Source organism: Vipera berus, assembly GCF_964194415.1.
Source record: "Vipera berus genome assembly, chromosome: Z".
Classification (NCBI taxonomy): domain Eukaryota; kingdom Metazoa; phylum Chordata; class Lepidosauria; order Squamata; family Viperidae; genus Vipera; species Vipera berus.
In genome coordinates this window covers 98586874-98607958 of record NC_138205.1, presented here as the reverse complement: position 1 = coordinate 98607958, position 21085 = coordinate 98586874, and the positions used below count along the sequence as shown (strand labels likewise).

The 21085-nt window shown below is 36.7% G+C and overlaps 1 protein-coding gene across 1 annotated transcript in view; it reads left to right on the top strand.

The window, feature by feature from the left end:
* Nucleotides 1-20577, top strand: part of SCIN (scinderin) — a 45928-nt gene extending 25351 nt beyond the window's left edge. Inside the window, exons 6-16 of the mRNA XM_081343014.1 lie at nucleotides 236-368; nucleotides 1342-1430; nucleotides 2978-3193; nucleotides 4488-4609; nucleotides 5784-5874; nucleotides 9231-9401; nucleotides 10319-10496; nucleotides 10622-10743; nucleotides 12547-12624; nucleotides 14249-14309; nucleotides 18903-20577. Coding sequence (XP_081199140.1) covers nucleotides 236-368; nucleotides 1342-1430; nucleotides 2978-3193; nucleotides 4488-4609; nucleotides 5784-5874; nucleotides 9231-9401; nucleotides 10319-10496; nucleotides 10622-10743; nucleotides 12547-12624; nucleotides 14249-14309; nucleotides 18903-19036 — 1395 coding nt within the window. The 3' untranslated portion in view covers nucleotides 19037-20577. The remainder of the gene's footprint in view (nucleotides 1-235; nucleotides 369-1341; nucleotides 1431-2977; nucleotides 3194-4487; nucleotides 4610-5783; nucleotides 5875-9230; nucleotides 9402-10318; nucleotides 10497-10621; nucleotides 10744-12546; nucleotides 12625-14248; nucleotides 14310-18902) is intronic.
* Nucleotides 20578-21085: the final 508 nt, after the last annotated feature.

Here is a 21085-nt window from a genome sequence, read left to right as displayed (position 1 = left end):
ATTACAATACCCTAAAGCAAAGCCAATGAAACTAATAAAAAAAGAGAAACCAGATTCTAGCTTTTTGTTGTCTTTCATTGCATCAGGAGCACAAATTTGAAAGTTCAGAGTGGAATGCACTGGCATCCCCTGTACATCCCTTACTTAAGATACATACATGAACTTTAGAAGTAGTAACCATGTGAAATTACTTGAACTGTGAGTTGATCTTAATGTGAATGTCCTGCATATTCAGGTGTCTGATGCCAGTGGCTCTATGAAGATTACAGTTGTTGCAGAAGAAAATCCATTCTCAAGAGCAATGCTTTTGTCCGAAGAATGTTTTATATTGGATTATGGTGCAGCTAGACAGATATTTGTATGGAAAGGTAAATGGAAGTCTTTTTGCTTTATTTTTAAGTGCCAACAGAAGATGGAAATGAAGACATTGACCTCAGAAGAGAAAATCTGACATAGACTATTTTCCTAGCCAGACTCTGTATGTTTATACTCTTAGAAAAGTTTGTCAGATGGTTTTTAAAACAAAATTGAGGTGGGAAGGCCATTGAATATTTGGATCCAACAGATAACTCTGGCCTCCTGCTTTATTACTGTAATTGCAGAGTAAAAATATTTTTTTTAAAAAATGACCAAAAGGAAAGAGAGAAATGCAAACATTTTTCCTAAGATTTTTATCTGTCAGAAAGAATTTGCTGAGCAATTGAGCTTTCGGGAGTTCCACTATCGTAGTCCTCCAAGAAAACCTTTGTTTTAGAATGCGGACATACATTGATACAAAGTCTGAAGTCTTTGTATCTGAAGAGATGAAAGGTCTTTCTTTGTTTTCCTGGTAGATCATTCTCTATAATTGACTCTTTGATAAAACTAAAACTGTTCAGGACATTGTAAAGGAAAATGTCAAATCTGTACTCAGCATAGATTCTCTTATGTGTTTGTGTGTGTGTTGTTTTCGTTGTTTTTTTCTTTGCTTTCTGGAATGTCTTGATACTGTAAAACATGCATCATCCTGGGAATACTGTTAAACATGCTGCTGGTGGGATAGTATGAGTTAAAATCTATGCATTTTAAGGTTGCCAAGTATGAAAAAGCTGCTATAAAAATCTACTATGATAGGTTTCTTTCCTGTAGTCAATAAAGAATACTGTAAACCTGATCAAATTAAATTATTTTTTGATTATAATTCATAACTAGCACATCAAAAGCCATGTTGACTAAATCAGGGATCAGTTCAAATATTTTTGCTGGGATCTTTTATGTCATGTTCTGAAGGAGTTTCTGAACTGTTCCTTTCATCTAACCACTTCATTGTTGTAATGTGAACTATCACTTTATATTAATAAGGTAAAAATGCTAATCCAGATGAGAGGAGAGCTGCCATGAAATCAGCTGAGGAATTTGTTCAGCAAATGAATTATCCTCCCAACACACAGGTATGCTTATTTAAGAAACACCTGCTATTTAAGATTTCTAAAGGTGTATTACCTTCAGTTATAAGGCTACCATAACCCAATTGATGTGAGCAATATTAAGCTGACTTTGTAATAATGCCGCTTGGGGTGTGTGTGAAAGCCCTAATAAGCAGGCATATACATAGAATGAAGGCTACTGCTAAGCTTGTAAGCTGCCCTGAGTCTTTGGAGAAGGGCGGGATATAAATGGAATTAAAATAAATAAAAATAAAAATAAATATGACCTCTATATTAAAATGTTCCAAATATTCAGATGAAAAAAGTTTATTTCATGAGCAGGCTTAAATTTTTAATTTTATTTATAATAAATATTATGATTGTCAAAATTAAAAGCACAACATAAAATCCTACAACAAAATAAAAAGCACAATAAAATCAGATCAAAAACTATACAAAATATATTAGATATATGTGAACTAGAAAGCAGCAAAGCTTGTAAAATAGAAGTCAGACAATATGCTATTGGCATTTCTAAACAAATAGGAAATTTCTCAAGCAGCTAGTATTAAAATGTGTTATAAGCACCTAGAACAGGACTTTTCAACCAGTGGTCCACATACCACTGGTGGTATTTCGGCACCTGGTAGGTGGTATGCATATGATGGGTTGAAAAGCATTGTAAAAAAAGTGTAAAAGTAGATGAGGTGAAGCGGCAGCAGCAGCACACAGGCCTGTGGGAGAGCTGTGCGAGGTATTGCTGGGACTCTGCTGAGAGCCCAGGATTGGTGTGTGCTGCTCCAGCTGATCGGTGGTGGCCTTGGGGGTGGCAGGGAGCCACACACAGTTTTAGGGTGGAGATTCAGCTGGAGCTGCATGAGGTTTGCCTATGTTCTGCTGAGAGCCCAGGATCAGCACGTGCAGCTACAGCTGATGGGTGGTGGGTCTAGGATCTTTTGCCCCCTACCCTTGGCCACGCCTTCTTCTCCTTAAGCCTCCCACCTCCACCCATTTGCCTCCAGCATTCCTCCTCGGAGTAGCATGCGATTGCCGATAGGTGATTGCAGGGGCTTTGGCGTGGGGTGCAGCTTCTGCAGTTGAAGTGGGGCATGGGGGATGTTGGGGTGCTAGTTGATTATCCCCCCCAAAGATTCCCTAACCTTAAAACAGCTCTTTGGTGACAACAGTTACCTAGCACAAGGAGCTCAGGAGAAAGAGATGCCGGAAATGCTAACTCTCAAGAATGAGAGGCTCAGAGGAAGCTACAGGGAGGGCGGGAGCAAAAAAAAGGAAATCAAGCCTGATTGACAGGGACCATAGTAACTCTGTCCCTACTCTGCATAGGGCAGTTCCCCATCATCCCCAGCCCAGCAGGGGCCTTCCTGCCGCCCTGTTGCAGACAAAGGTGGGTTGAATATGATCCAATCTCTAAATATGCCCTATGATGTAGGGCATATTTAGAGATTGGATCAAGTACTATTTGATATATTTTCGTATAGTATAGGAAAATAATAGTACTGGTAATTACACATATTTCATTTTTTTATATAATTCTATGATCTGACATACAGATTCAGATTCTTCCAGAAGGAGGTGAGACACCCATCTTCAAACAGTTCTTTAAAGACTGGAAAGACAAAGATCAAAGCAATGGATTTGGAAAAGTGCATGTCATGGAGAGAGTGGCAAGAATTGAACCAATTGAATTTGATGCTAGCAAGTTACATGAATCTCCCCAGATGGCAGCCCAGCACAACATGATAGATGATGGCTCTGGGAAAGTGGAGGTATTTATGCATATTGACCTTATATTGCTGTCAAATTCCAATACTTACTGTTTCAGTTGTTTTGCTTTATGATATTATTTTTATCCCAGACACTCTTACAATTCACATTTTAATGGAAGTATTTTGGCTCGTAAATATAAAACTTTATTGTGAGATACACGGACACATTTTAGCACAATGCTTTAACTATTTAACAAGTGCAGGTGAGGCAAACTTTACATTGGGTCCTTGAATCATGGGAAGGGCAATTGATTGTTCTTTCATTTCTGCCTCCCCACCCAGACTTCAGAAAGGCTTTCTTGATACCGTATTAAGGGGAAATCCCACCCCCCAACTGTTAAGAGAAAAACACCAGGGGAGGTGTAATTTTTATTTCAACTACAAGTAAAGAAGAGAGAGAAAAACATCTTCCCCCTCCCCCCGGCCATCCCTGCATGCGTCATTCCCAGTGATGATCACTTCCCTTGTCTATAATTAATAAAAGAAGGGAAGTGAGACATACTTATATTTTGAGGATTAAAGTTAACAAGATTAAGAATTTGCAAGATGTTCTGAATATGCAGACACATTTAATTGTACTATTCTTTCTACAAGCAAAGAATATTCCTTGCATTAACTAGGATCAATCTATTTTCTTTACCTACCACACTTCCAATCAATGAACCAGATATGACCTTCAGAAATGCATCAGACACACAAATTATCTTGCACTCTTTTTCTAATAGCACTCATTCAATTTTATGCTTCTTAAAATTTCCATTGAACTCCCAAGACATCTAGAACCCGAATCCAATGAATTGGAAAAAGGATTTCCTCAGTTGCAGAATCCCTTGCAGATTTAAAAAAAACCTGGTAATTTCTCCCTTTCTAACATGTTACACAGGAAGATAAGAATTATTTATACTGTGTGATTTCTTAACAAAACATAATATGATTTCCTCATTAGTGTTCCTATAAACCAGAGACCTCTGGTGAAGCCACAAATAAAAGACCATTTAAGGGGTTGTTGGATACTATTTTTTTCCCCTCACAGATGTGTAAGGTACCAAATCTGTATTAAGTAAATGTGAACAAGCTATTATTTTGACATCTAAGTATCAAATTAAATTTAAGTGTGCTTTTAATGTATCTAAATAGAAAAAAATCTTAAGCTTATACCTTAATATACTTATTTCTGCTGTGAAAGATTTCAGACAGATTATCAGTCAGGAAATAATAGTGTATCAAAAATCCTGTTTGAGGATCTACAAAAGCTATGTACAGTAGTTTCCCATTGATACCTTATTTTTCTTAGATTTGGCGAGTTGAAAGTAATGGCAGAATCCCTATAGAACCGGGTAGCTATGGGCAGTTTTATGGTGGTGACTGCTACATCGTATTGTATACCTACCCTAGGGGCAAGATTATCTACACATGGTATGTTTAGTTAATGTGCTATTACTGTGTTAATATGATTTGAATAGTCTGTCCGAAAACTTTGGGTTTCTGCAGGCATAGAGTCATACTAAGCATAATACTGTACTTCAGCTTGTCTTAGGACAAGGATGGACCTCCTCTTATTTTGGGATGGCTGGAATGGATGGCATCATCCTTTGTCAGCTCTCAGCTTGCTCAGAAAAGGACCTTCACCTGAGTTTTCTGAGCTGCATCAAAAGTGGTTGCTGATACCTCATTCCATTTTTTTAAAAACAAATGTCTTCATTCTGATTGGTTGATATGATGCCCTATCTCTACTCTGCCTTTAGCAGCCATTTTTGTATTAGGTTGCTGAATGCCTACCAGGAAATATTGACCTTTTTGTTTTGGGGAACTGCTGTCTATTCCTTTGGTTTTGTTTTAACTGAGTGAAATCACTCCAGTTCATATTCTGACAGGAAGTATGCTAAACTGCTTTTACACCCATCAGTCCTGAAAAATCATGCTCACAAAAGGGAAAGCAACTGACCTTTGCTTTTCTGATATGGATGAAAGAGGGAAAGAACAGTGAAATGTAACAATTGTGGCTGAATTACTCATGGTCTAGATAGAAGAATCTGGCTATCACTGAAATCTGGAAAAGTATTTCTTAAATTGTATTAATTTCCACCTGGTTTATGCAAGACAGGCAAGCAGCTGAAAACCACAGAGAGAGAAAACTTGTTAGTTTTGTTCTCAGAATAACTCCACTTACAGTAAAGACTAACATTGTTTTAGATGAATGATACACTGCCTCAGTCCTTTGACTTTTGGTCTCCTCACTCAAACTGTGAAATGTAATACATTTGTAATGCAATGAGATATAAAAAGAAATCATAGTATAGCAAACTACATACTTTTATGACATAATTCAGGATTTCCCAGCGTCTCTTCTATTATTATAGGGAAAAGAATCCCTTTGTTACTATAGAAATATTACTGTCTGCCTTGGTAATAATCCTCTAAATTGTTGATGATATATAAGATTATATGTTTTGAGTTTCTGTGATTTCATTTTTCCCCCAAATGTATTCTAGTCCCACTACTTTATGCTTGTTGATTTTATGCTTTATATAACCTTGGGGAGAATGGTTTGAAATGAGACAATCTTTAATTGTATTTCTTCTGTCCACAGGCAAGGAATTCATGCAACTAAAGATGAGCTTACTCATTCAGCATTCTTAACTGTCCAACTTGATCGATCTCTTGATGGACACGCTGTCCAGGTTGGAACTCTGTTAGGAAATATGAAAATTGTGATGGTGCAAACTTGGGAAAACATGAGAAAAATAACAAGTAAAGCAGCAGTGTTTGGTATGTAATTTAAACTACTTTTAAATTACATACCAAATATGTTCGTATTTTTCTAATTAGTTTCAGTAAGATCATTAATTCATTTTTGGTCTACATAGATATTTTTTAGCTATTTTTAATGCTGCTTGTTCCTTACAGAGAACAAAGGTATCCCCTTACTTTGTTACACTTAAAGAAACAATTAGGGGTCTGGAGGATAATATCTATGAAGAACGGTTGCAGGAATTAGGTATGTCTGGTCTACTGAAAAGAACTAGGGGAGACATGATGGCAGTGTTGAATACGAGGGCCTACCAGGAAGATGACGCAGTCAACCTATTTTCCCCAGCACCAGAAGGCACAGCAAGCAATAGATGGAAACTAATCAAAGAGAGATGCAATCTAGAAGCAAGGAGAAATTTTCTAACTGAGAATAATTAACTAGTGGAAATTGTGGGTGCCCCATTGCTGGATGCTTTTAAGAAGACTGGACAGCCACTTATCTGAAATGCTCCTGCTCAAGTAAGGGGTGGGACTAGAAAACTTCCAACTCTATTATTTTACGTCCTAATTATATTTTGGAAAAGGAACAATCCTTTTTACCTTACTAGGTAATCTAGAATGCAATTAGGTTATCAGTCACCAGATGGCACTGCTGCCTATTTTTACAACAAATACAAAACTCCAAATGTTAAGTTCTAAATAGTATTGTGCTGTATTTTCCTGGGAATCTCCATAAGATCATGGTTACTCTCGCTCTCTATTTGTTAAATGTCTCCATGGTGAGACTCTGGATTACATACAACAAAGTAACCAGTTAAAACAAGGCCAGATAATAACAATTAAGAAACCAGCAAAACATAATGTTAATAATTATCAACTATACATGGGCCCACAGTCAGCTAGGACTAAAACTATTATAGAACAAGAATGTTTTTGTCTTGCAAATGCAAGTTGGGAGGATGAGTCCATAGTAATATTAAACCAGGGGTCTTCAAACTTGGCCCTTTTATGACTTGTGGACTTCAACTCCCAGAATTCCTCAGCCAGTGTGCCTGGCTGAGGAATTCTGGGAGTTGAAATCCACAAGTCATAAAAGGGCCAAGTTTGAAGACCCCTGTACTAAACCATATGAGGACCAACAAAAGAGAAGACAAACTTCACACTAGAAGTGTGAATAAAATTGTAGAGATCTCAAATGTCAAAACAATATTTAAAAGGTTGTTTGAGAGAGATTAGTGTTGTGCAAAATGAAATGCCATTTGTAGCATGTAGGGAAACATCAAACTTCGTCTGTGCTCACTCTTCTCTCTCCAATTCATATTTCAGTTATTTGGCTGTCCCCCTTCCACACCAAACTCAAGGGAAGTTTCCTGAGAAGATATAGCATGTGCTTAGACAGCTCTCACTTTTGGAAGCCTGGTGAGAAACCAGGAATTAGTATACATATCAAATTCCTAGTAAGCCATAATACTGTATAATATTGTGTATCTTGCTTGAAAGTTTGCAACACTCACAGGAAACTGGCAGTCAATGTAGATTGTTGAGAGAAGCCTTGATACTCTTCAATGCCTGTGAAACATATGATGCCCACAATACATTTAAAAAAATTGCTCCTTCCTTAACCTGTGAGGTAGATTTTTCTTTTGTGTTGTTTTTACCTATCATTCTTTTTCTCCACTCACAACTGACTTACTTTAAGGTACAATTAGCCAGCTTCAAATTGTCTTTTTGAAACTGCATTATAACCCAACCAAGTTACTTAAAAGAATTCAAGCAGATGTATAAAAATACAGTACACAAATAGCCTGAAAAAAGAGTAATATCTTGGAAAGCACCCATACATTTTAGGAACAGAGTCCAGTAGTTGAGAACGACTGCTTCCTGCCTGCCTTTCTTCTTTCTCCTATGTCAAATGCTAGTTTGTACACTTCTTGGCCATAGACAATTCTGAAGGAAAAAAGAGAGCAATGCAAGCATATACAGAGAACATAGGGTTGGAAAGGACCTTGGAAGTCTTCTAATCCAACCCCCTGCCCTAACCCCCTGCCCGTGGGAGGAGATCCTAACCATTCTGGACTTTCTTTCGGCTTGATGGGATGATCAAGCCGAAAGAAAGTCCAGAATGGTTAGGATCTCCTCCCACGGGCAGGGGGTTAGGGCAGGGGGTTGGATTAGAAGACTTCCAAGGTCCCTTCCAACCCTATTATTCTATTTATTTATTTATTTATTTATTTAATAATATTTCTATACCGCCCTTCTCCCGAAGGACTCAGGGCGGTGAACAGGGCAAGAATAAAAATACAGAATTACAAAAATTAAAAAAGGATTAAATACATGCCCACTAAAAACAGTCAATACAATAAAACAACAGTAAAAACCCCCACCAATCCCCCATCAGGCCAGGCCGGCTTGTTCGAATAAGAATGTTTTTAGATCGCGGCGAAAGGAGCGAAGATCGGGCGCCATCCGGAGCTCAACCGGTAACTGATTCCATAGCTCTGGGGTGCCCACAGAGAAGGACCCCCCCTGGGGGCCACCAATCGACATTCTCTGATCGGTGGCACCCTGAGGAGGCCCTCTCTGTGGGAACGCACAGGGCGAAGGGAAGTTGATGCCGGCAGCAGGTGTTCCCTAAGGTACTCCGAAGGGATTCTTATTAAGTTCCTCTGCCAGATAAAGGTAATCTTTTAGAAAAAAAATAAATATTTTCAGTATAACCTAGAAATCAGTTTTCCAAAGCTCTTTGTTATTATGATAAATTTTTTGGCCAAATCAGTTAATCCACATTTTTAATCATATGGGTTGAAAAGTGTACATTGCTCTTCATAGATATTGCTAATGGTTCAAAAAATGTCTCGGGTCTTTAGCAAAGCAATATGTTTAGATTATTTTTGCAATGTTTGAAGAACAAGACAGTGCTGAGGGAATGTTATTCTTGAAATAGATGTAGGGTTTTCCTATGTGTGGCAAACATCCCTGCTTTCTTCTTTACAAATCTTCTTGAATCACACAGATACACTCACCCCATTTAACTTAAGGGAATATTTAAATTGTTGCAAGCCTGTCATACTGTGGCTATGGTAGGAGAGAGAAGAGACTTACTATAACTGTAGTACATGCTGCTACAATCCTATTTTAAATCTTATTTTAAGCTTAAATTATTCAAGAAATGATTCCTGCCAAAATGCAATGAAGAGCTATTTTTGAGGCCAGCACTGAGCAATAGATTTTCGCCCATATGACTTGTAAAAATGTTCCTGCACTTTTATATTAAAATATTCTGCAGATTAGAGTGAGCCAAGGGAAGGAACCTCCACATTTGTTGAGTTTGTTCAAAGATAGGCCACTCATTGTTTACAAGGATGGGACCTCCAAGACAACTGGCCAAGTACCCCCTGCTGCGACCCGTTTGTTCCAAATTCGCAGAAACCTTGGAACTATCACCAGGATCGTAGAGGTAAGAAATTCCCATTCAGAAATCTGTTCTCTGTGTAACCAGATATAATTACTTGGCATCCAGACTGAAGGCCAGGCATTTTCGTACAGATCTGTCTCAGACTTGTACTTTTGGTATATATGCCTCTTTGCTGCTATAAACTACTCCAGTAAATCCAGTAAAATTGCAGTTTAAACTCATCTGCACTGATCAGCAAATATCCATATACTGAATACACATTTTGAGAAGTTTTAGCCATTAAAATTATGCATAAAATTGTATTAGTAAATATCATTTTACAAAAGAAATAACATTGGGGAAAATGTTTTTTAAAAATGCACAGATCTTTAAAAATTGCAAATGGGTACAAAACTGGAATAAAATAAACTTTGGGTAATCAAAATAAGTAACTGAACAAAACAACTGAGATGAATGCAGCTGGGAAAATACAATTCTTTGCTTAAGATCTCCCCATGTTCCTTGTGCCTGTGAGACCACAACTCATATTTTAATTTACAGTGCCATAAACACCAACTTGTCTCCAAACTGCAACCTGATAAACTAAGGACAAGTCTAATTAAACACAAATACCTTCTTCTCACTTCCTCTCCCCCCAAAAATGTCATCATTAGAATATTGATATATTTAAAGTGCATGAAATACTGGCTATACTTCTGATTTGCTTGTTACATTGAATGTTATATATTTTCTTTTCTTATTTTTATTATTTTTTTCTGTGTGTAATGGTACTTTTTTCCTGATTAATTATTCTTAAGATTATAACTGATAATTTGTGCTTTACTTACATAGTGTTTGATTTCAAAGACAGCCTCATAGTTCAAGCATATGTGCTTGGGGAAAAAAGAATTTTGCATACAATATAAAATTCAAAAATGAAGGCAAAGAAAAAAAATGAATCTATCTTTTCTTTATCTCAGGTTGATGTTGATGCAATTTCATTGAATTCCAATGATGTTTTTGTTTTGAAATTGCCAACTAAATCTGGGTATACCTGGATTGGTAAAGGAGCTTGCAAGGAAGAAGAAAAAGGCGCAAAGTATGTGGCTGGTATCCTAAAATGTCAAACTTCAAGAATTGAAGAAGGTCATGAACCCCGTGAGTGTGCAAATAATAATAATAATAAAAATCTCAGCATGACATGGCAATCAGAAAGGTAGTCTCTTAAGATTTAAATCCTGTAGGGTAATTTACCAAATAATTTTTGTGTGGTTACTTTTTAGAGGAATTTTGGACTGTGCTTGGTGGAAAAAAACAATACCAATCATCACCCCTTTTGCAAACTGAGTCAGAAGATCATCCTCCTCGTCTATATGGTTGTTCTAATAAAACTGGCAGGTTTATAGTAAGTTTAACACAATTTTTCTGGCTTACTATGGTTGTTTATTTTCTTGGGCTTAGTCAGGGCTTTTTTCCTCATAGAACGCTCAGAACGGAGTTCCGGCACTTTTTTTGGATGGAACCTTGTAGGGTAGGCAAGGCAGGTTGTATGACATGTGTGAGTTCCGGCACCTTTTTCTTTTACAAAAAAAAGCACTGGGCTTAGTAAATCTATTTGTATATGTTGGAAGTAAATAAAAATATTTTTGCAGGAGCATAAAATATAAAAGAACATTTTATAAAGAGTCAGATATTAGGTCTTGTCACAACAGCTTCAGGCACTTGAGGAAGGGAGGGTAGGGTGCCCCAGGCAAAATGATGGTGGAAACAATCCTGTTCCTTTTCTATGTGCATTAATGTTACATCTCATGTTCAAAAAGGCAGGATTTCAATTGCAATGCTGTACTGTCATCTTGCCTGTTTTAATTCTTTCCCACAGATGTTGCTGCCTTGCGCTTGATAGCATAATATTGGGATGCTACACATTAATTTTCATTTTTTGTTTTCTTCCTGTTGAAATATAAACTTCATTCGCTAAGCTACTATATGGTACATTTATTTAAACCTGATCAAAGAGATATGCAATATTCTAAATATAAGCCAGATGTTTAGCTTTACTGTTCTTGATACAGTTATATAAAACGACTTTAGAAATATAGTAAAATAATTGCATTCTTTAAGAATTCTGTCAAGTAAAACTTGAGCCAAATTCAGATGATTTTAAAGTGTGCAAGTCCTTAGAATATTTTTATGTGGCCAGAATGATCAGGACAAAATTTAAAACAAATGAAACATTTTTATCTTTTACTTAAGCTTACTGTACATACACTATCAAAATAAAATAATATTTCTGATTTTCTAATGAAATTTCAAGCCTAGATTTCAGTTCTATACTGTTTAAATTACTAATTTTTAACTGTTTAAAGAAGAATGATAAGAATTGTAACATCTAGTGAGAATATTCAATGATACAAATCAGACAGAACATCTTAGCAGTATCTGCATATGGTAGGCTTATAACTAATTAAAAGTGAATACTATAATCGTGAGTCAAATAACACGTGCAACACAAATCCCCACACACGTCTGTTCTCATTTACAAAAACATAAATGTTTTTTACTAAAAGTTTTTGTCATGAACATTTGCTAATTAATTATTTTTTCTTTAAGTACAGTAAGCTGGTACCCAATTAATTTTATTGGGCTGTTTATTCTGTATTAAAATATTTTATGAAAGTAGTTCAGGAGTATACATATGTTCACTGGAGCCTGTAATTATAGTGCCATTGGAATATTTTTATTCAATGTATCGTCCTCTGTTTAGACTGGCCAAGAGGAGGTGTATCACATTGTTTGGTTTGTTCACATATGAATCTCTGGAATTATAGATGGTGGGGGTATTGGCTAAGATTTCTAGGGAAATCTTGCAGTCTAACCCACTTTGGTGTACTGCTTTTAACTCATATATCCTCTTGCAGGGTACATGAACTATTGTTTGATTAATATTATACTAAGCTTTTGACAACTTTCTCCCCTTAATTGACCTGAATTGCTGATGTCATTTGACTATGACCACAGCCTCCTTCTAGCTATTTTACTTTTTCAGCTTTTGCAGTCTTACCTATTTTTTCCTTGTTATTATATACCTTTTGTCAATCTTAAAAAAATATGTGATGTTAACTTATCTAATTAATAAGGAGATATTTTAATTTAACGGGTGTTTTTAATAGGAGAAATATATGATTTAGTAAAATATTATTTCCTATAGATTGAAGAAGTCCCTGGAGAATTCACTCAGGAAGATTTGGCTGAGGATGATGTCATGTTGTTAGATACTTGGGATCAGGTAAGATACTTATCTTACTAAAGGAATTCTGTATGACAGAAGCTACACTACACAAGAGCTAAGTACAGAATGTGTGCATGACAGAATGAACGGTGTCATTTAAGGTAAAGATAGGCAATCAAAATTTGAATTTCTGTATCCAGCAAATAGAAAAGGAGAGGAGGAAATAGGTAGCTCTAGAAACAATTCTTCACAGTGCTTACTTTCTGTTCTTAGATAGCTGCATTTGTTCATTTTTTTAAAAAATCTAGAAAAAGAGTGAAAGTAATATTCACCTTGATTCTAAGCTCATTCCTAACCACAACAAACTTAATGTAAAAATGAACTATTTAAATGGATGAGATTAAGAGAATATTGCAATAAACTATTAAGTATATGAGGAAATGTCATATGGTGAAAATGAGGTTAAGAAATGTAAGATAATTTCTTTTAAAAAAACTTGCACTAGATACTGAAATCAAATTGGGGACAGGAAATTTGTTTGATATTACTCAATTCCATTGTTAAGTCAATGGCAAATCCTTATTTAAAATGCTGGCACAGGAAAACTTTTAAAAAATTATTTATATTTTATATAAATTTTTATAATTTAATCTTTAATGCTTTAATACTAATTGCTTTTATATGGTTTTATATATTCTGGGTTTGTATGTTCATGTTTTAATATTTGTTTTATTACAACTTTTAACCTTTTGGAAGCTACCCAGCAGAGACCTATTAGATCAGACATGTCAAACCCGTGACATCATGTGATGTCGCGCAGTGTATCAGAACTTTCCCCTCATTGTCAGCAATGGGGTGGGCGTGGTTTCCTCATGATGCATCTGGTCCGTGGGCCCACAGTTTGACGCTCCTGCATTAGATGGTAGGGTATTAATCAAGTAAATAAGGGAACTCTTAGAATGGAGAAGTATTTCCTGGAAAGTGAAGGACTTGAATGAATATGTCTGTATTATAAGCTGTGAAATAAATAGTTGGTTTTTCAATGTAAGAAGGAATAATATGTTTGCATAGCAAAATAAACACTCAGACAATGCTTCATGCATGAAGATACATGTACAATTTGATACTAAAATAAAACATGAGAATGCATTTGCAGGTATAGTAATCCTTAACTTATGACTACTTGTTTAGTGATCATTCAAAATTATGACATCACTGAAAAAATGAATATAACTGGCTGTCACATTTATGACTAACACAGCTTCCCCATGGTCACATAATCAAAATTTGGATGCTTTACAACTCACAAATATTTATGGTTGCAGCATCCCAGAGTAATGTGATCGCCATTTGAAAACTTTCCAGCTGACTTCTGACAAGCAGTCAATGGGAAAGTTGAATTTGTTTAATGACCGTGATTTACTTAACAACTATGATGATTCACTTAATGACTGTGGCAAAAAAGTGATAAGATCAAGCATACTTGATGACTGCCTCATTTAACAATGGCAATTCTGGTCCCAATTGGTAGTAAAGCTAAGTACAACCTGTAGTCTTTTAGCAAATGAGAAAAAATAATGCTTAAAACTGGACACAAGTATCCTGTGTTTAATCTGTAGATTTCCAAACTCCATTTCAAAAGCTAATATATCGGGGGGGTTTCTCTTCCTTTTATGCCAAGGTATTTGTCTGGATTGGCAAAGATGCTAACGAAACCGAACGTGCTGAATCAGTTAAATCTGGTAAGGAAAAAAAAAAGACCAAATAGTTGATTGATTTGCGGGATGCTCATATTTTAAGTTCAGTGTTTCCCTTCAGATGTGCACCTATAATTTCCTGTCAATGTAACAAATGAAAGCAAATTATTCAGAAGATTATTAAGCTCCAGAATGGTTTTCAGTAAGTTAATTTTTTTCAAGTACATTGCTAATTCAGCTATATTTATTCCTAAAAGACAGAAGACAGTAGATGAGTAAGATAAACTCATTATTTCTGTAAATAGCAGTTGCTTCTTTTGAAGAGTACACATTTGTACAGTCACCATCATCCTTTACCATGGTTCTCTGTTACATATTTTTTCAGTTGTTCATTAAATAAATGTAATCAGTTTTGCAAATCAGTAATTCTATTTTTTAATGCCTATCTAATATGTGCTCCAAAGATATGGTGGCAAAGCCCTATAGCTTTCTCTTCCTGTTTGCTGCCATCTAAAGGCTACATTTGCATGGTAGCAGTGTTTTAAACACACTGGTAGATATGCTGCAGCTGCATACAACTATTACTACACACTGAAAACATAGTTAATCAGTTTTTTCTGTGAGAGACTGATTCTATAGTGAAATGTTGATGCCATTCAAAATATATGGTTTAATAGAAGCTGCTTTTTAATAAGAAAACAGGTGTTGAAAGATAAGGTTTGTGTAAGCATGGGTTACTTGTGTTTTAAAATTACTGAAGTGTGATGGCTTTTAACTACAAGTTCTCTTTACATCACTGGTTAATTGGTTCATTGTTTGATCTTACATTTTGTAGTTATAATAAATTATTTTAAGTTTTTTCTTTGGCTGTTACTCTGAATATCTTGACATTTGTTAGAATAATTTCTCTTGATTGTTGAGACCTTTAAACTATGTTTATGCAACATCCTGGTTTACAATTTACTGAACCATAGAGGAAGTTCTCACTTAACAATTATTCCTTCTGTGACTGAGGTTACAGTGGTGCTGAATGAATGGTTGTTGCAACCACTGCAACACCATGATTATGTGATCCAAATTCATGCATTTGGCACAGTACAGCTGCACTTACAACTGCAGGGGTTCTTCAACTTCTCTCCCTTTGTCCCTCCCCCTCATACTTCACTGTCCTTTGGGGTGTCCTGCATTTTCCACCCTTGCTGGCCTTGCACCTTCACTGTCTTGCTACTAATGAGGTACTCCCAGGCTGACTCTTTGCAAGGAACCTGCTAATGATGCAAGGCCTTTTTCCCCCAAGCTTGTTCAAATTGTGTGTGGCCTTCTCACCAGGCTTTGAATCCTTCCAAAACCTTACAGGAAGGCTACATGATTTGGAGAAAGTGAGATCTTGGTATGCCATATACAGCCAGCAGCCATTTTTTGAAAAGCCAAACTAGGCATGTCTCATCAGAAGCAGGAGCAAGATGATGGCAAAGGTCAGATGACGGCAGCAGAATGTAGGGTGCCTTGCATGCCATCCTGCCCCCAGCAGCAGCTGCATTTGTGCTGGACTGAAGCAGTCCCTTACCTGCTTGCCAACCTACTTGTGAGCTGCCTGGCACTTGCAACTTCCTGACAGTTTCCTGTTGACTTTGCTGCAATGGGGCAATGGGGGTGTTGAGACTGCTGTTGCTAAACATGATTACGTGATGTCACACTTATGACTGCATCACTTAGCAATTGAAATTCTGGTCCAATTACCATCATTAACAGAGGATTACCTGTAGTGGATTAACTTGGTGTTCTAGTTTTGAATAACACACCCATAAACTAACTATATTGGTTGAGATCACATATTACCACAAATAAGCCAATCACACTTGAGCTTAGCATGATGTTAATCCCCACTTTAAGACATTTTCAGCCTCTCTTCGCTACTTGTTTCAAGCTGCTATTCTCTAAGCTGTCATTAGCAAGGCAGTGATCTTTTTATCTTTGTGTGCATGTCTGTGTATGTATGCCTTCAAGTCAGTCTTGACTCTAGTAACATTAAGTGGGATGTACTTCCCTGACAACATTGTTAGAAGTGGTTTGCCATTGCCTTCCTTCAGTATCTGGCTGAAGATCATCCATTTGTTTTTATGCCTAAAGCAGAACTAGAGCTCATGGTCTCCTGGTTTGTAGCCTAGTATCTCTAACTACACCATACTAGCTTTCTTATATCAATTCACTGCAAAACAAAATGGTATTCTGTATTTCAAAATGCTAACAATTTATATAAAATTGGCAGACATTACACCATTACACTCCTATTCTTTTTTACCTGCTAATAAGAGACAAAAGAGTCCATTGTGTGTTTGCAAATGCCATGCATGTGTGTCTTCTGATTTGTGGAGCACTTTTAATATGACAGTTGTTTCACAATCCCTTAGAACTTTAATGTATACAACTGAAAGTATAACAGTTAAAATCAATAATAGGAGCAAGTCTCTCTCTCTCTCTCTCTCTCTCTCTCTCTCTCTCTCTCTCTCTCTCTCTCTCTCTCTCTCTCTCTCTCTCTCTCTCTCTCTGTGTGTGTGTGTGTGTGTGTGTGTGTATGTAAAAAAGACATACTGATCTCCGGGACAGAAAGTTTTATTGAGCACAAAGCTTTTGTTAGCCACTGCTAACATTGTCAAAGTGTAAGCTAACATTGGAAAGACTTTGTTTTATAGCCCTTTAAGTGTCGGTAATTTGGCCATTGAGCAGGTCCGTCAGTCCACTGCCCACACGTGATTGGATGTCTCAATCTCAGGTTCAGTTGTATTGGCCAGCATCTGCCTAGCTCTCGCTGCTCTGCCTCCCGCTGCCTGCCCCGTTGGCTGAACATGCCTGTCATATAGCATCAGACCATCAGATGTGATAGTGGGGGGAGTGATCATGTGGTAACATCAGTTGGTCTGACGCTATATGACAGACATGTTAGGCCGAGGAGGCAGGCGGCAGGAGGCAGAGTGGCGAGAGCAAGGCGGATGCTGGCCAATACAACCAAAATGAGATTAATATATCTTTATCTTTATTAGACTTATATACCGCCCTTCTCCCGTAGGACTCAGGGCGCTTCACAAGGTTTTTAAAATAACAATACAACAATTACAAAAATTAAGAACAGTTAAAATGATTACATTTAGACCTTGAATAAATATAAAACCCAATTAAAATCCAATTAAAACCCCAATTAATACTCTCAGTCCAGGCCAGAAAGCTCAAAGAGCCAAGTCTTCAGGTCCCGGCGGAATGAGCAAAGGTCAGGGGCAGTCCTAAGCTCTACGGGCAGCTGGTTCCAAAGGGCAGGGGCACCCACTGAGAAGGCCCTCCCCCTGGGTATTATCCGCCGGCAATCTTTTACCGGCGGTACCCTGAGAAGACCCTCTCTGTGGGAGCGCACAGGACGAAGGGAGCTTGATGCCGGCAGCAGGTGTTCCCTCAGATATCCCGGACCCAAGCCATTTAGGGCTTTATAGGTCATCACCAGCACCTTGAATCTCACCCAGAGGGCAACAAGAAGCCAATGCAGCTAGCGGAGCAGAGGTGTTACATGGGAGTATCGGGAAACCCCCATCACAACCCGCGCAGCTGCATTCTGCACCAGCTGAAGCCTCCGAGTGGTCCTCAAGGGCAGCCCCATGTAGAGAGCGTTGCAGTAGTCCAATAGGGAGGTCATGAGCGCATGAGTGACTGTGCGCAGGGCATCTTGGTCCAGGTAGGGCCGCAACTGGCGCACCAGGCGAGCCTGGGCAAAGACCCCCCTGGTAACGGCTCCTATATGGTCTTCAAAACTGAGCCGCGAATCCAGGAGGATGCCCAAGTTGTGAGCCCTATCAACGGGGGGTAACACCTCACCCCCCATCATTAAAGGTGGAATGAACTGGTTAGTCCGAGATGCCGGTATGTACAGCCACTCAGTCTTGGCAGGATTGATTCGAAGACTGTTTCTCCCCATCCAGACCCGGACCGCCTCCAGGCAATGGGACATCACGGCAAGGGCATCACTGGGTTGGCTCGGGGTGGAGAAAAAAAGTTGGGTATCATCATATAAATATGAGAATATAAAAATTAAGGTTATATTTTGAACTACTGTGTCAGAACGTTGTTATTGATAATGTAATTAATAATAAAATTAATATCAGTTTGGCTTAGATATATTAAAAAAATATTTCATTCAATACCCCCCAGCTTGTGCTCTAAGATCAGCTGGGTGGTCCTCTTTCTGGTTCCACTGGTGTGTTTGGCTGTGTTTGTAGGAACATCTCAGTGATAGTGTCCAGTAATGGGACTCTTTCTTCAGATGTTTGGCTGATCCCCAGAATGCTCTCTTTATTGTAAACAATTCAAGATTTATGTGTATGGGAAAACAATTACTCCTTCAGTATTCTGTTTTAATTTTGCTGATTATTTATCTAATGAACTTTTTAAAAACCCCTTATTTTCAAACATTAATGATTTTGTTAGAATAGCTTTATGCTTGATTTCTCATACTTCTCTTGGGCTCTAGGATTCTCTTAAGGGTAAGAATGATGTAGAAATTAAATAAAGTGATTTAGAAATTAGCTAAAAATAGAAAATTATTTTGCTCTGATACGTTATTACAGTATTACTTTGCATATTCATGTATTTCAGCCAAAAACTACATTGAGACTGATCCTTCTGGAAGAGATAAAAGGACTCCAATTGTTATTGTAAAACAAGGTTTTGAACCTCCAATATTCACAGGCTGGTTTTTGGGCTGGGATTACAACAAATGGAAGAATTAATAGCTACAAAACACTGAATCATGGAAAACATTGCATATTCTTCAACAGTTTTGAGTCTGTGATTGCAAAGGGAATTAAAAACAACTATTATTGAGATCTGTGCCTTAATTTTGGGTGTATATTTAGGAAATATAACATGTCACATACATGCTTCCAGCATAATTAGAAAACGTTCTTTCATAAATGCATTGTTCAGGAAGAAAAAAATCCAAGTCTCTGGGTGACATTTAGGGCTATCGTTGTCAATTTCATTGATTGAACAACATAGCTCCACTCTGAAAAGAGACTATGGAATTCCCACAGCATAGCCTTTTTTTCTGCCTATAGCTTGGCTTACCATGCGCTTGTCTATTATTAACCCCAGTGTGACTGAGCACTAGCTCGGTAATTTATAGCTTTTTAATTAAGCATTTAAGAAAGACTAGTCTGGTTGTGCAAACTTTTCTCCTGACTCATCATGTTGGTGCAGTCATTTTAGTTTTGCTTATACTTCAGTCATATAACATCTATTTTTCATCTATTTTTATGTCAAGTCCTGGACAATAATCACAACTTAACTCTTCAAACCTGACATTTAAAGACCCAGAGAATTGTACAGCCCAGGGAAACTCCCAATTTTTGAAAGAGGCAACTGGGCAATACCTGAGCTTGTTGTCAATGATTAGGAAAGGAAGTGAAAATAGTTGGTTTTAATATTTCAAGTTATTTAAATACTTCTCTAACCCATGTATCTTATAAAGCTCTGTAGGAAGAAAACTATGTTGTTCAGAATGAAGAGTTGTCAAAAACAATGTTATTTGTTCTTTTGACATCTGATTAAAACATTTTAGAAAAACTTGTTGAGCCACCATGATTCTGTTCTCATCCTTCACACAAACACAAAATTACAACATGGTGACCATTAGATGGCAGGAAAGAAATACAGAAGAACTCATTATTTGCTATTTGCTGTTCATTGAAATTTTTCCAATGTACTGATCTGGTAATCCTGTTTTTACTGAGTGTATGAATGTATCTTAATAGTATTAATTTTTTGTTTCCAGTTAAAGATGCTCTGAAATGGTTTACATTCCAGAAATTGTAGCACTTATGAGAAACAAAACTATTATGCATTATTAATTGGATTGGTATGTCTAGACTCTAGATCTATTTACTATATGTTCAGTTTCTGATTAAAAAAATATATGAAAGCCTGTTTTGATCTATAATTCTCTTTCTTGACATGACCAACTACCCAAGTGTTAAGTTTGATGAGAACACAAAGGATAAAGGTGAATATAGATTATCAAAAAGTGAAAATAATTGTTCAGTTCTCATTGGTGAGGGGCAGCTTATGGTAAATTAAACATATGCTTTTAAATATGGATTTTATACTTCCAATTAATAAAGCCTCTTAATTAGAACTAAACTGTTGTCTTTTATATAATTATTTTTGATTTACTTATATATTCATATAGTTTATTATCTTGATCATCTTCTAAAGAATTTGTCTGCAATATACATAGTTATTTCAGAAGAAATAATCATTTATTTTTACCTGTTTTCTCCAAACTATCTCAGAATACAGGGTATAAATTTCTACTTGTTCCGTTATCATTACAAGTCTGAGAAACAGATTAACAAAAACACAAGACATCATGCTAAGCTTCACACTTTAGTCTAACACTGTATATCACATTAACTCAATCAGGATGAGTAGGTAATTCTTATAAAAGATCTATATATCATATATAAATTCAGTCAAATTCAAATATAGAAAAATGAGATTGGATTACCTATTTCCTTGCATAATACAGTCAGCAGAAGTACAGCAATGTGTTATTTTTTTCCATTTTAGTTGTAAATTCTGACACAGATATCTAAAATTATTAGCAGTTTTTCTATAGTTATCTGCATAGTGCATGTCTGTTTACTCATGTTTATATTTCTGTATCAAAGGAAAGCAATATAATTTTTTTAAAAAATCACTATTAAATATTTTTATTGTGGCACATTCCATTAAAGAATTATATTTGCAGGTTAATTACTGAAAAATGTATAATTTTAAGA